Source organism: Mus caroli, unplaced genomic scaffold (assembly GCF_978045245.1).
Source record: "Mus caroli unplaced genomic scaffold, Mus_caroli_1 scaffold_5, whole genome shotgun sequence".
In the NCBI taxonomy this organism is placed as follows: Eukaryota; Metazoa; Chordata; class Mammalia; order Rodentia; family Muridae; genus Mus; species Mus caroli.
The window spans coordinates 34,699,095-34,713,485 of record NW_028227260.1 but is presented as its reverse complement, the minus strand read 5'-3'; the positions used below and the strand labels follow the sequence as shown (position 1 = coordinate 34,713,485).

At 42.8% G+C, this 14,391-nt stretch overlaps 1 protein-coding gene across 2 annotated transcripts; it reads left to right on the top strand.

Annotated features, from left to right (window-relative positions):
• Positions 1-301: 301 nt before the first annotated feature.
• Positions 302-6,001, top strand: Gprasp1 (G protein-coupled receptor associated sorting protein 1). Of its 2 annotated transcripts, none has more exons than XM_021152953.3 (4): positions 302-382; positions 541-612; positions 908-990; positions 1,262-6,001. In XM_021152953.3, the coding sequence occupies exon 4, from the start codon at positions 1,575-1,577 to the stop codon at positions 5,616-5,618; it is 4,044 nt and encodes a 1,347-aa protein (XP_021008612.1). In that variant the 5' UTR covers positions 302-382; positions 541-612; positions 908-990; positions 1,262-1,574; the 3' UTR covers positions 5,619-6,001. The 2 variants fall into 2 exon arrangements, with proteins under 2 accessions (XP_021008612.1, XP_085694142.1); XM_085838016.1 differs by having other exon boundaries at positions 344-431.
• Positions 6,002-14,391: the final 8,390 nt, after the last annotated feature.

The window sequence follows — 14,391 nt, the reverse complement described above, 5'->3', positions numbered from 1 at the left end:
CTTCAGAACCCAGTTTCTAGAATGTGCTGCGCCCTTCCCCCATTTTTTTGCTGCGCAAGGAAAGGAAATATGGCCACCTAGTGGCGGATCTTCAACATTGCAGAAGGGACTAAAGGATGACATCAGGAAGGGGGAGTTACCTCAGGAGCCCTACAGACAGGCTAAATAAATCTAGAATGTTCCAGCAGTAGGACCCTAAATGCCGAAAGACACATGATCTGGTTCATATCCTTGGTGACATTCATAACAAGATCAGCTGCTACCATCATATGTTAAGTGCCATACATTTTCATCTTTGTCCACAGCCCTGCTTTAAGGCTGGTCAGTTCTTCAAGCAAGGAAAGAAGGCTTCAAGGCGACTGTCTCAGATCTCTGGAGTTTGGTGAGACTCAGGGCAGTGCAGGAGCCAGCCACTGAGGAGGCAAATTCAGGTTGCTCTAACCCAAGAGGGTGCCCAATGCCTTTATTGTCCCCTTAATTTGCCCACAGCTGCTGCCATCACTTCCTGTTTGTCATACATTCTCATGTCTTTGTCCACAGTCCTGCTTTAAGGCTGGTCAGTTCTTCAAGCAAGGAAAGAAGGCTTCAAGGCTACTGCCTCAGATCTTGGAGGTTGGTGAGACTCAGGGGCAGTGCAGTAGGCAGCCACTGAGGAGGCAAATTCAGATTCTAACCAAAGTCAGATCACTGCCCCCTTAATTTGCTCAATGGTGTGGCATCCTTTATTTCCTTTTAGGGATATTAAGAATATTGAGGTAGGTGTGAGTTAGACTATGACCCGCAGGAGAAGACCAGGGAACAGACTTTAGACACAAGCAGGCATGATTTTGTTGTTGTTTGTTTGGGTTCAGGGATCTGTGCCCATCTTCCAAGCACTGAGACTCCATTTTGTTTTATACACTTGTAGGACTCCCTGCAGTCAGTCAGCTGTTGATCTTTAACACCACTTGAACGCAGAGAAGAGGGGAGACCTGCACCACATCTGTGAAGGTGGGTATGGGAGAGGGTTCACTTTTAGGTGGGGTAGTCTCCATCACCCCAGAGTGACTACTGTGAGATTTAGGGATCCCCTCTCTGTCCATTCCTAGTGTGTGCACTTTCTCCTGGACTCTGTACCTGTTTCCCAGCAGGCAAAAGGAACACAGGGATTTTCTCATGGCTGAGCTCTTCCACTCAGCATCACGCACCAGCGTCTCTGTAAGTTTCTCCAGGAGGCAATAGAATTGGGTAGGCCTGATTTCCCTGTGCTTCTCTCTCCTAGGTCACCTGCCGTGGCTGCTTGGTGGTGCTGAGGTTGCTGCTGACCAGTGCAATCATCAGGTCTGCGCTCACCCAGGACCTGTCCATCGTCCTCCAGCTTGATTTCATCTCTTCTGCAGTGTATCTGTGTTATTGACTGAGACTGCTTGGGTAGGAGCCTCACTGAGTGCCAAATTGTCATTTCAGGCTAATTCTTTGCAATTTCATACCCTAACTTATCTAAGATCGTCGTGAAGAGCTATCCTGTAACAGATCTCTAGTGAAGGCTCACTGTTGTTAAGTGATATACAGTAGGACTTTATTGAACTTGTACTATGACTAGGGCAGAGGTTGAGCCTGGTGCCCAGGCAAAGGCTGAAAATAAGCCTGGGGATGAGAATGCTAATGCTGCTGAAGTAGAGCCTGAAGCCCCATTGGTGGTCAGACCCAAGGTTAGGACACAAATCATGACTGGAGCAAGACCCAAAGTGAAGCCTAAGGGTACCCCTGGAGCAAGACCTAAAGGTGAAACCAGTACACCAGGTGGGGCATATGCCAAATGTAAACCCAAGGCCATCCCTATTGCTCGATCCAAGCATGATGCGCAAGTGTGGGCCCCAAATAAGTTTCGTGGCGAGTCCATGTCAAAGATGGGAAAGCAATGTCAGATCAGTGCTGCAGACCCTCCACTGCTCAGTAATGATTCTGGGATGGTTGCTCAAGCTAAGTGCCTGCCTGTAGATAGAGAACTTGCTAATATGGACACTGAGAGTATTCCCAAAAAGGCTAGTTCTCCAGCTGGATTCCAGCCTTCGTTTAGCTCTGAGGAGGGAACCAATATGGGGTCCTGGTACCGTCCCAGGCCTGTCCCCAAAGGAGAGGCCTATGAGAATTCCGATTTCAAATGGGCAGATAAACCCTCAGGAAGTCCCTCCTTTTGGAATAGAGATGAAGCCAGTACAAGATTTCGTCCTAGGAAAAGCATGAAGGCCAATAACAGGTTCAGGCATATGGCCAAACAAGAGGCAAATAACATGCCTAGGCACAAAAGCAAACAAGAGTTCTATAATATTTCCAGTTCTGATTCTGAGGATGAGTCTGGTAAAACTCCCTGGTTCTGGCCCAAAGACAAGACCAAAGTCTGGTCTAGGCCCAAAGAAGAGCCCAATAGTAGGTCCTGGTTTAGGTCTAAGAAAGAAGTCCGTGTTGAATCCACTTCTGGGTCTGAATGTGAAAATCCTACAAAATCTTTGTTTTGGTCTGGAGAAGAGGCTAAATCTAGATCCAAACCCAGAGCCAGGAAAGGGGTCAATACGAGGGCCAGGCAGCAGGCCAAGCGAGAAGTTTGCAGTGATGCCATGTCTGGAGCTGTAGATACAAATAAGAAAGAGTCCTGGTTCTTGCCTGAAGAGAAAGCTAATGCTTTTTCAAAGTCTAAGACAAAGAAAGAGCCCAGAACCAGAGCAGTGCCAAAGGAAGAAGTCAAAACTAAGGCCAGAGCAAGTACCAAGCAAGAAGCCAGGCCAGAGGAGGAAGTCCTCGTTGGGGCTTGGTTCTGGGACACCCAGGAGTCCACTATGGCAGATAGGATAAGCATCAAGACCACTTTTGTAGAGGAGGAGCCCATTGTTGGAGATTGGTTCTGGAGTGAAGAAGAAGCCAGTGTGGACTCTGAGACCTGTCATATATCCAGACCCAGGGCTAAGGAGGAGCAAGTTAGTAGTTTCTGTTTAGGGTCTGGAAAGAAGAGCAGTATGGAAAGTGGGCCAAAGGCTACTTCTAGATCTTTGCCAGTAGCTAAGGAGGATGAGGTCGCTATTGGGTCCTGGTTCTGGGCAGATGATGAAGAGATCAACTTACAGGCTGATGACGAGTCTATTTTTGGATCTTGGTTCTGGGGCACTGGTGAGAACAGCCTTAGATCTGTTGGAGTCAATTGTGAGAAGATGCCAAAGGCTGGAGAAAAAGAAGTTACTGATTCCTGGTTCTGGGCTGGAGATGTCAATACAGAGGCTGAGGATGAAGAACAGGCCAGGTCAGCATCTACAAAAGCAACAATCTTTGTGCCTTGGTTTTGGTCTGAAAAGCAGCCAAACATGGATTTAGGGCCTGAACCTTGCTCAGATATCATGGCAGGAGCTGAGGAGGAGCCCATAATTGGGCCCTGGTTCTGGGCTAAAGTAGATAATAGTGTGGAGGCTGAAGTTAACAGTAAGTCTAGCCTTGAGGATGAGGAAGAACCCGTTAGATCGCCTTGGTTTGGGGCCAGAGAACAAACCGATATGAAGTATGCAGCTGGTGTCAGATACAAGCCTATGGCAGAAGCTGAGGATGCTAACAAAAAGTCTTGTGTCTGGGCAAAAGAACCCTGTTTGTATCCTACCAATAGAGAATGCTTGAAATCTACTCTGGGAGAAAAAGAAGGCACTGTTGATCCATGGCTCTGGTCCAATAATTATCCAAGGACCAAGACCATCACAGGGTCCTGGCTATGGGCTGCAGACGAGGGAAATATAGATGATGAGACTGGAGAAAAGATTAAACTACCAACTTTAGAGGACAATGCATTCAATTCTTGGTTCTGGAAAGAAAATGAAGAAACCATTGTAGAGGCTCCCAACAGAGAAGAATCCAGGCCAGAAGCGGAAGAGGAAGACATTATTGGTTCTTGGTTTTGGGCTGGGGATGAAGACAGGTTTCAGCCAGCTGCTAAGATTAATGAAGAGAACAAGATAGCATCTGAAGATGAAGATACAGTTGGATCCTGGTTCTGGGGCAATGAAGAGGCCAGTCTAGAGGCAGTGAGAAGGGGTACTTTTGAGTCTGCTCCTGGGATTAAGGAAGAGAAAGTTACTGGGTCATGGTTCTGGACTGCTAAGGCCAAAGTAGGGGCTGGGTCCCAGACTGTCGAAACTGGGTCAGAAACTGAAGAGGAAGCAATTTTTGAGTCCTTGATCTGGGCTGCAAAAAAGGACAGTATGCAAGCAGGAGTAAAGCGTGTGCCCAAGCCAAAAGATGAAGGTGACGTAGCTGTTGGGTCCTGGCTCTGGTCTAGTGACAAGGCCACAAAAGAAGCTAAAACTCCGATTGTCAGTGAGGCCAGTCCAGAAAATGGGAAAGAGTCAGTTGTTAAGTTTGGGTCAAGAGCAAAAGATGCGGTGATTAACAAGACTGGCAGTGGTGACAATTGTAAACATAGTACAGAAGCTGAAACCATAGTGGGAGCCTGGTTCTGGGAAGGAGATGAAGCTAGCTTTGAATCAAATCCTGTACCTGTATGCAAGGCCATTTGTGAACCCGAGTCTTCAGCTGAGCATGAACCTGATCCTTCCCGCAGGCCTCAAAGCTGGGATGAGGTCACTGTTCAGTTTAAGCCTGGTCCATGGGGAAAAGCTGGCTTCCCATCCCTAAACCCCTTCAGATTCCCCAAAGAAGCGGCATCTCTGTTTGCAGAAATGTTTGGGGGAAAGCCTAAGCTTGTGGAAGTTGGTCCAGAAAGGGTACCTGTACCCCAGTTCCCATTTCAGTACGATCCCTCTTACCGCTCAGTCCGAGAAATTCGCGAGCATCTTAAGGCCAGGGAAAGTGCACAGCCAGAGAATTGGTCTTGCAACTGCATCCAGTGTGAGCTTAGAATTGGTTCTGAGGAGTTTGAGGAACTTCTTTTACTGATGGACAGAAATCGTGATCCTTTTATCCATGAGATATCTAAGATTGCAATGGGCATGCGAAGTGCTTCTCAGTTTACCCGGGATTTCATTCGAAACTCGGGCGTTGTCTCCCTGATTGAAGCCTTACTTAACTATCCGTCCTCCCGAGTGAGGACAAGGTTTTTGGAAAATATGGTTCGCATGGCTCCCCCTTATCCAGACCTTAACATGATTGAGACATACGTGTGTCAGATTTGTGAGGACACCTTTGATTATGACTTGGATTCCCCTGATCAGTTGTCTGGATTGACAATGATTACACACCTCACTGCTACTTCTGACTATCACAAAGTGGTTGTCAATTACTTGGCTGGGTTCTTCTACTTACTGAATTCAGGCAATACCAACACAAGGTTTCAGGTTCTGAAACTGCTACTGAATTTGTCTGAAAACCTTGTCATGACAAAACGCCTACTTGTTACTGATTCGGTGTCAGAATTTATGGACCTTATTAATAGGGAGGAGTCAGATGAAAACATTCAAATTGTTCTTGCAATATTTGAGACTATCAGTAAACATATTCAAAAAGAGGCACTGTTTAGTGATGATGATGATGATGATGAAGAAGAAGATGCAGTGAATCTTGAACCATTTATTTCTGCATTCCGTGAGGCTGAAAAAACTGCCAAGGAACTAAAACGCAAACCTGGCAATCAAAAAGCACCCTGAAGCAGAACAACAACAAAAAAGTAATTTGATTAACCATTTGCCTCCGGTTGTCCTTGTGTTCCTGAGTCATCTGACCCTCAAATGATGCTTTGCTTTCCCCGCTGCTTCCTTGTTTCAGTGTACCTCTTTAATGCTGATGGTAATTCTACCCAACCCTGTGTAATCTGTATTATTGTTCTGATGCCAAATGAAGATACAACTGAAAACACATGACACTTGTTGATGACGCTTGTTTTGTTGATTGTGATGTTCAGTATTTGAGTGTAAAGTGAACTGAGCCGTTGTAAATAAGATGCCCTTCTAAATGTTGTTCTCGTGTATATTTGAGTCTTGTGCTTCAATAAAGGTCTATGTGAAAGTGAGCAGAAATTGCCCCTTCACTGTAAAATACAGATGCAAAGATGACACAGGAACACATACACAGAGACAATGTCTGAATCACATGCTTGTTGCAAAAGGTTTTCTCAGCATTAAATCTCAAAGGTTGGAAAGGACTGTAACCCAGAGCATCCTTCAAAGAAGACTCGCTTTACTCTAATAGAACCTAGAACATGAGAAGGAGCAAAGCATGGGGCAGGGGGATGTGTTTCTAGACTTATATCTAACTTCCTGGATTAGGTGGGAGAACTATACATTGAAGAGATGTATTAAGAATGAGATAAGTTTGAAAAGCAAGTTGGACTTTGCTGTTCAGAATACTATGTTCAAAATATAATCAAGGTGATGCAGAAGATAAAAGAATAGCATCAGAAAGAACAAAAAGTTCATTCAAGTGGATGGTTAAGTTGAAATAGTTTTGGTCTCACTTGATAAGATACTACCCTGCACTAGTACAGCTGGAGAGGTGGCTCAGTTGGTAAAGTGCTTGCCATCCTGCCCTGCATTAGGACCCTATCACATGCAAATCCAGAGATGTTCCTGTCTGCCTGGTGCTGGGAGGCAAAGATGGGAGGATCCCGTGGGGGCGGGGGGGGGGGGATCTGAAGGTGAAGCGCTCACAGAATTATTTATAAAACTACCAAAGTAATCATTTATCCACACTTTTTCTTTATTTCTTGTGACAGGGTGTTTTGTATCTCAGGATCACCTCAAACTTAGTATGTTGTACCCGAGACACTTTGAAATTTTAAGGCTAGGATTATAGGTGGCTGTACTCAGTTTCAGGCAGCACAGGGGCCATCAGAGCTGTAGAGTTCCCTGCCTCTCACCTGCTGCAGCACTGGGGAGAGCCGGCCCTGCACCTCACCTGGGCAGCACAGTAGAGCTGGCCCTGGATGTGGGGGTTGTGGGTGAGCTGGCCCTGAAGGCTTGAGAGGAAAGCTGGCTGGCTGGCTGATCAGCTCAGATACCTCTCATGCCTATATACAGGGCATTGAGTTGGTCCACCCCAGCATCTACCCTATCAATGAACTGCTGGAGTGAGTGAAGGGGCCAGTCCTACAGAACCAAAACTACAGGATATCTGAGGAGTCTCAGTGAGGTTCCAGTATTGATAAAGCAGCAGAAGCCAGAGGTTTCGAACCAGACCTGTGAGTCACTGCAGTGAACATTTGCAAGCAAAGAAGTGTGGACAAAAGGGTGTACTGTGGGACACACAGAGACACACTAAAGCTTCCACCATGAGATTTTTTTTTACAATTTGTTGTTGTTGAGAGAGGAGGTTGCAAGGATGGATGGCAGGCGGGTATTGGGGGAAGGAGAGATGAGTGGGAATGGAGTAGATTTGAGATTCACAGAGAACAAATAGAAGTTAATAAAATAACATATGAATAAATAGTAGCAAAACCTATTACTGGCATTTTATAGTTATGTTTTTGTTTTGTTTTTAGATGATCTAAAACTTATGTATCAAAAGGATCATTAGGCGGTGGTGGCACATGCCATTAATCCCAGCACTTGGGAAGCAGAAGCAAGTGGATCTCTGTGAGTTCAAGGCCAGCCTGATCTACAGAGCCAGTTCTAGGACTGCCAAGGCTACACAGAGAAACCCTGTTTGAAAGTAACAAAACAAAATTCCAGGAATGGTGAGGTGGCTCAGCAGTTAAAGACACTGGCTGCTCTTCCAGAGAGAGGTCCTGAGTTCAATTTTCCAGCAACCACATGGTGGCTCACAACCATCTGTAAAATGTATACATGTTTAAAATGTTTAAAAGGATCATAATCTATGGGTGGGGACATGTGCTATGTAATGATAACTATGTCGATAACAGAATGTAAACTAATAGAGATAATTTAAAGAGAGGCTAAGTTTCAACAGTGGAGTGGTGTCAGCAAAATGGCTTACAAGTAAGCCTCCCTCATAAAGACTGCACTAAATTCTGGTAAACTCTAGAGAAGAAGTGAGAACAAAGAGCACCCAGGCCATTGTAAAGGCAAGGAAAGGATTCCAGCAAGGGGGTTTGAGCATGCCAAAGGGTTTTTTGGTGTTTTGTTTTGTTTTGTTTTGTTTTGTTTTGTTTTGTTTTGTTTTTCGAGACAGGGTTTCTCTGTATAGCCCTGGCTGTCCTGGAACTCACTCTGTAGACCAGGCTGGCCTCGAACTCAGAAATCCGCCTGCCTCTGCCTCCCAAGTGCTGGGATTAAAGACGTACACCACCATGCCCGGCGCCAAAGGGTTTTTTTATGCCACGCATACCACTCACTACAGAGCCTATCATGGGTAACTAGGTAACCACAGTGGCAACCAAGAAGAAACATCATAAAAGTCTCTAGTTTCAGAATGGAGTGGGGACAAAGGAGTAGGTAGTCTTCCTAATGTCCTGTTTGGCAGCTATCCAGGAAACTTTCCCCCTCACCTGACTTGAAGCTCCCTCACCTTATGTGTAGAAAGGCAGGAGGAAAAAAACCTTGAGAGCTGCAGAAAACTACCACTGCATCCTAGACATGCAGTACTGAAGGGAGACACTAGAGGGAGCAAAGGATCAGAGAAAGGTCAATGGGTCTTGGAATATCTAATCAGGTTGATGGTTAAAAATCTTCATTGGCACATTGTCAGGACAGAAAGACAAAGAGTTGATTGGGTTTTGTTTTTCAAAATGAATCTCCAAATCCCAGTTGATACAATCCCACTAAGTCCCTCTCTCCTCTCACCTCCTCCTCTCCTTTCTCTGCAAGAGACTGCAAGGTATATAAGGAAATGCAAACAGCCCAAAGCAAAGGGGGGTGGGGTGGGGGGACTACAGAAAGCCACCATAAACTATCTGTGATTTATTAGGCAAATAAACTCAAATAACTGTCAGAAACATATTCAATGAGCTAAGGAAGAACACAATGTAAATTTAATCAGGAAAGTGATGAATGGGGAAAAAAAACATGAATATCAGCAAAGAAACTAAAAAAAAAAACTATAGAAAGGAACCAAGCAGAAATTGTGACGCCAATAAATACTATACCTGAATTTATACTATAAGGAAGTTCTCAAAAGGAATTCAGCAGAGGCTTAAGCAGGCAGAAGAGATCATCTTCACATTTGAAGACAGGTCACTTGAAATCATGAAGTCAGAGAAGAGAAAGGAGAGGAGGGGATGAGAGGAGAGAGGGACTTAGTGGGATTGTATCAAGGAAATGGACAGCTGGAGTTATCACAGAGAAAGGAGCTTCAGTTGGGGAAATGCCTCCATGAGATCCAGCTGTAAGGCATTTTCTCAATTAGTGATCAAGGGGAAAGGCCCCTTGTGGGTGGGACCATCTCTGGGCTGGTAGATAAGAGAGCAGGCTGAGCAAGCCAGGGGAGGCAAGCCAGTAAGGAACATCCCTCCATGGCCTCTGCATCAGCTCCTGCTTTCTGACCTGCTTGAGTTCCAGTCCTGACTTCCTTGGTAATAAACAGCAACATGGAAGTATAAGCTGAATAAACCCTTTCCTCCCCAACTTGCTTCTTGGTCATGATGTTTGTGCAGGAATAGAAACCCTGACTATGACAAGTATCTTTTAGGAGAAAGGAGAAATGAGGGACAAATGGCTTGTTTGACAAAACAGTGAGAAGTTCCTAAATCCTAAGAAAACAATTAACAAGTAAATGCAATAAACCAAAATATCAACTACATAAATCAAATGGGAGAAATGGGAGACTTTTGTCTTAAATCAAAGACAAAGACAGAAACTAAGAAGCCACAGAGAAGAAATGACTTGGCATATACAATAGAGCTTCCATAAGATTAGGAGTGGACTTCTCATCGGGAATGATGTTGGTTATAAGGAAATAGATTACATGTTCCAAGTATTAAAGGAAAAATGTTGCCAATCAAGACATGTACCTATCAGTACTGTCTTTGGAAATATGAAGGAGAAAATAGATTTTCCTAGATAAATCTATAACAGCTTATTCCCACTGAATCGTCTCACAAGAAATGAGGATCCTTGAAGACTAAATTATTAAAGGAACATATACAGCAACACAAAGCCACATAAAAATGAAATGTCTCTAGTACAAACTTAAAAAAATATTCTCCAGTATAGGAATCTGTATTATTGTTATTTTGGAACTGGAATTTAAAGAACAGTCAAAGAATATCTGTTTAATGACTATGTAGCATGTAAAGGGTTGGCTTCTGATGCAAAAAAAAAAAAAAAAAACAATGGGAAAGCTGTAGGCAAGTAGTGCTTTTATATGCTACTGAAGTACTGAAGTTATGTTTCAATTTAAATGGTGCACTGTTAAGAGATATTACATGCTAACTAAAAAGGACACATCAAAACACAAAAGGAAACAAGAAGAAACACCAAAGCCTGTTAGGAAAATATGAAAAATGGCGGGGGGGGGTAAGAAAAAGGAAACCAACTAGCAGAGCATTAAGGAAACAGCAAAATGAAAACAATATCCTTTTCTATTATTAATGAAATAGATTAAACTTGGAATCAAAGCATATAGATTGGCTGGCTGGATTAAAAATGGAGAGTAATAATTGGCCTATATATTTCTATATATATATAAGAGAAATTCCTCAGTCAAGAAAAAACCCAGACTAAAAGTGAAAGGATGGTAGTACCACAGAATATGGATGTCTGCACTAACATCAGACAAACATTAAATCAAGAACAATGAAATATAGAAGGATATTATATAATGATAATAGAATTAATTCATCGATACCATGAACATTAACTATGTCCTATTCTTAAGGACACTTAGGTGGTGCAATTTTCTTTGCATAGTTGAAGAACTAGTTACATAACAACAGTGATACAATTCAGCAGCAGGCTTTCAATTGTGAAAAAAAATGATAAAAGTCACTTGAAAAAATAATGGAGTTGGAGAGCAGTATAAAACAATGGAATATGACAGACATAATGGCACATCACCCTAACAGTATCACAACATACATTTTTAGCATATGCTAGGAATAAGGTCAATAAATTCAAGAAGATAAAAATCATATGAAGTATCTTCTCTGATCGTACTATAATGAGAAAATAGACAGAAGCTGAAATTTTCACCACCATACTGAAATTAAGCAACACATTCTCAAAACAACAACAAACACAAAGAGAAATCTCATAGTTCAAGAATATGTGACAGAATGAAAGCAATCAAAACAAACCCAAAGTTAGGGAATATAGCAAAAGTAGTTTTTTTTACCTGTTGATGCATATGCCAAAAAAAGAACACTCTCCAATCTTTAACTCAACTTTATACCTAAAGAAACTAGAAACTGCCAATATGAAAAAGAATAAATTATATCACAGTTTAACTAGACTATAGAAGAAAACTAATAGAAACCAAAAGAAAGTTGACTTTTGGAAAACAACAAAATTGGCAAAGAGAACAAAGATCCAAGTAAGTAAATAAAAAATAAAGAAGGAACATCACCAGGGCTGACACACAGGGTTTTAGCACTGCTCTGAAGAGTTGCTCTAAAAAGAGTAGATAGACTTGGAGAAATGGATAAATTTGTAGAAATGCATAACCAAAGCTGAAAAAAGAAATAGTGGTGCTGGAAAGATGATTCAATGGTTTAAGAGTGTGGGGAGGTTTGAATAAAAAATATCCCTAATAGGCTCTGGTATTTGTCCACTTGATCCCTAGTTGCTATCACTGTTTGGGGATGTCATGGAGTTGTAAGACCCCCGAAGCTGGGCCTCCGCTCAAGTCCCGGGATGAGCTGGCCCACACCCCAATGACTCGAGAGAGAACCACACCCGATGCAAACTGCAAGAGGTTTATTATCAGCTAGCTGAGGATGAACTCTTTCAGCCATGCAGGGCAGGGGAGTTCGACCCCGAGCGAGCGGTGACAATAGGGGGCTTTTAACAGCTAGCTGAGGAATTGGGAGGAGTTGGGAGGAGAGTTCTTCTCTTCCAGTTGTCCTTGGTGAAATTTACAAGGCAGGAGTGGGGAGTGAGTTCTTTCTAAATTTTTATCTCTGTGTCCTTGGCACAGGAAGGCAGGTATCTCTGATTGTACAGTATAGAAACAAAAAAGCCTTTTGCTGGCTATAGAGAACAAAGAGCTTCTTTCTAGCTGTATTTTTAAAGATTAGGGAAAACAAGCTTGGGGAAATGTTTTAGGGGCTCTACCTTCCAGGGAGAAACGCTTTAAGCCGGGGTCTCACAGAGTGTTTGGGGGATGTCATGGACCTTTGCTGGAAGTGGGTGGTGGGGCTGGCCTTTGAGAGTTTATAGCCTCATCCTGGCATCCAATTTACTCTCTGTTTAGTGTTTGTAGTTGAAGGTATGATTTCTCAGCTCCCTGCTCTGGCTAACTGCTGCCATGTGTCCCCTGACATTATGAATTCTCTCTGGATCCGTAAAGTTGCTTTTGGTCATGGTATTTTATAACAGCAAAAGAAAGTAACTTATATGGAACTTGGTACCAGAGAGTAGGGTATTGCTATGAATAATTTGACTGTGTTTTGTTTTGTTTTGTTTTGGCTGCAGAGACTTTGGGACTTTGGTCTAGAAACCAATTGAATATTTAAAGCAAAATGTGATGTGCAAATGGAGACCTTGGGATGTGGGAGACCTCAGGATGGTGGGAAAGCCACTTAAGAAGGCTGCATATACAGTGGAGATAGATAGGTTAGGCATAGTGCAGGCAGCATAGATACAGCAGTGGGGCAACCCAAGGCTATTGGAGCCCGAATAATGCTACTAATATTCCCAAATGCTGTACATGGATCTGCAGGCTGAGGAGGCCTGGCCCAAGAGGCTTTGTAGGGAAGCAAGGTCTCTATTTGCAACTGGACTTGACCTTATTTGTGTGAAATATTGGCAAAGAATCTGCCTAACTTCTGCACAGGACCCAAAAACTTTCCTGATGCCAGGCAACATGTGGTAGTGCTAGAGTCACTGGGAGAAGAAGGCCTTGAGAGGCCAAGAGACAGTGAGATGCTATTACATGAAGCTGAAAAAGTGTAGCCTCATTGAAGTTGGGACTCCAAGACATTTGGGACAGCAGAGCTATGAGGCATCTGCCAAGAGAGCTGCATACAGGGATGGAAACAGCTCAAGAGATGGATGTTGCAGGCAGCAAAACCTTTGACATCAGATATGAGGCTACAGAGATCTGGTCTTTTCTTTGCTGAGTTTCTGTCTTACTTTGGTCCAGTATTCCCTCTTTATGTCTCATTCCTCCCTTTTGACATGGAAATGTATATCCTGTGTCAATGTATGTTGGAAATGTGTAAATGGTTTTAGAGGTAGTAAGAATTAAGAGATTACTTTTAATCTCAGAAGGACTTTGGATGAGCCACAGCGTTGAGACCATAGGGACTTTAATCAAAGTTTGACTAAATGCTTCTTTGCATTATAATATGGCCATGTGCTTGTTCGGACCAGGGACTAGAATGTAGTAGACTGAATGGAAAATGTTGCATCTAGGCTCCAGCATCTGATACTCATCAACACTTTTTAAAAGGTCACTACCAGGGGCTGGAGAGAGGGCTCATCGGTTAAGAGCACTGAGTGCTCTTCCAAAGGTCCTGAGTTCAAATCTCAGCAACCACATGGTGGCTCACAACCATCCATAACGAGATCTGGCACCCTCTTCTGAAGTGTCTGAAGACAGCTACAGTGTACTTAAAGCATACAATAAATAAATAAATCTTTTTTTTTAAAAAAAAAAAAGGTCACTACCATTAACAATTAGAGAAATTCAACCTAAAAACACTTTGCAGTTTTATCTTACATGCATCAGAGTAGCAAAGATATGCAAGACAAATGAAAGCTCATGATGGCAAGGATGTAGGGTAAGGCAACTACTCATCCCTTGCTGGTGGGAGTGCAAACTTGTACAGCCACTATGGAAACCAGTATGGAAAAAAGAGATTTCCCAGAAGATCCAGCTGTGTTACTCTTGAGCATATGCCCAAAAGACTCAGTATTTTACAGGATACTTGAACATCCATATTCATTGCTGCACAGTTCAACCAGAAATTAAAAACAGCCCATATGGCCATCAACTGATGAGTGAATAATGAAAATGTAGTCCATTTACAGAATGGAATATTATTCAACTGTTAAGAAAAGTAAAATTGTATGTTTCTGATATGTCCTCTTAGGTCACACTCTAAATGATGTAAAGAACACCATGTAAGCCATACCCCTTAAAGTTTCCACCTCCTCTCAACAATGTCATGTTTTGGAACACACATTTAACACTTCTGTTTTGGGGGAGAGTTAAGATCCAAAGTAATAGCAGTATAAATACATCAAAACACACAATATTTCATAGTTTATTACAATTCATCCTCAATTTAAGACAGTGTATTTTAAAAGATTTCAGTAGGAAAGATACTATAAACTTATACTTTTTGAAGACTGGTGTAAGTGTACT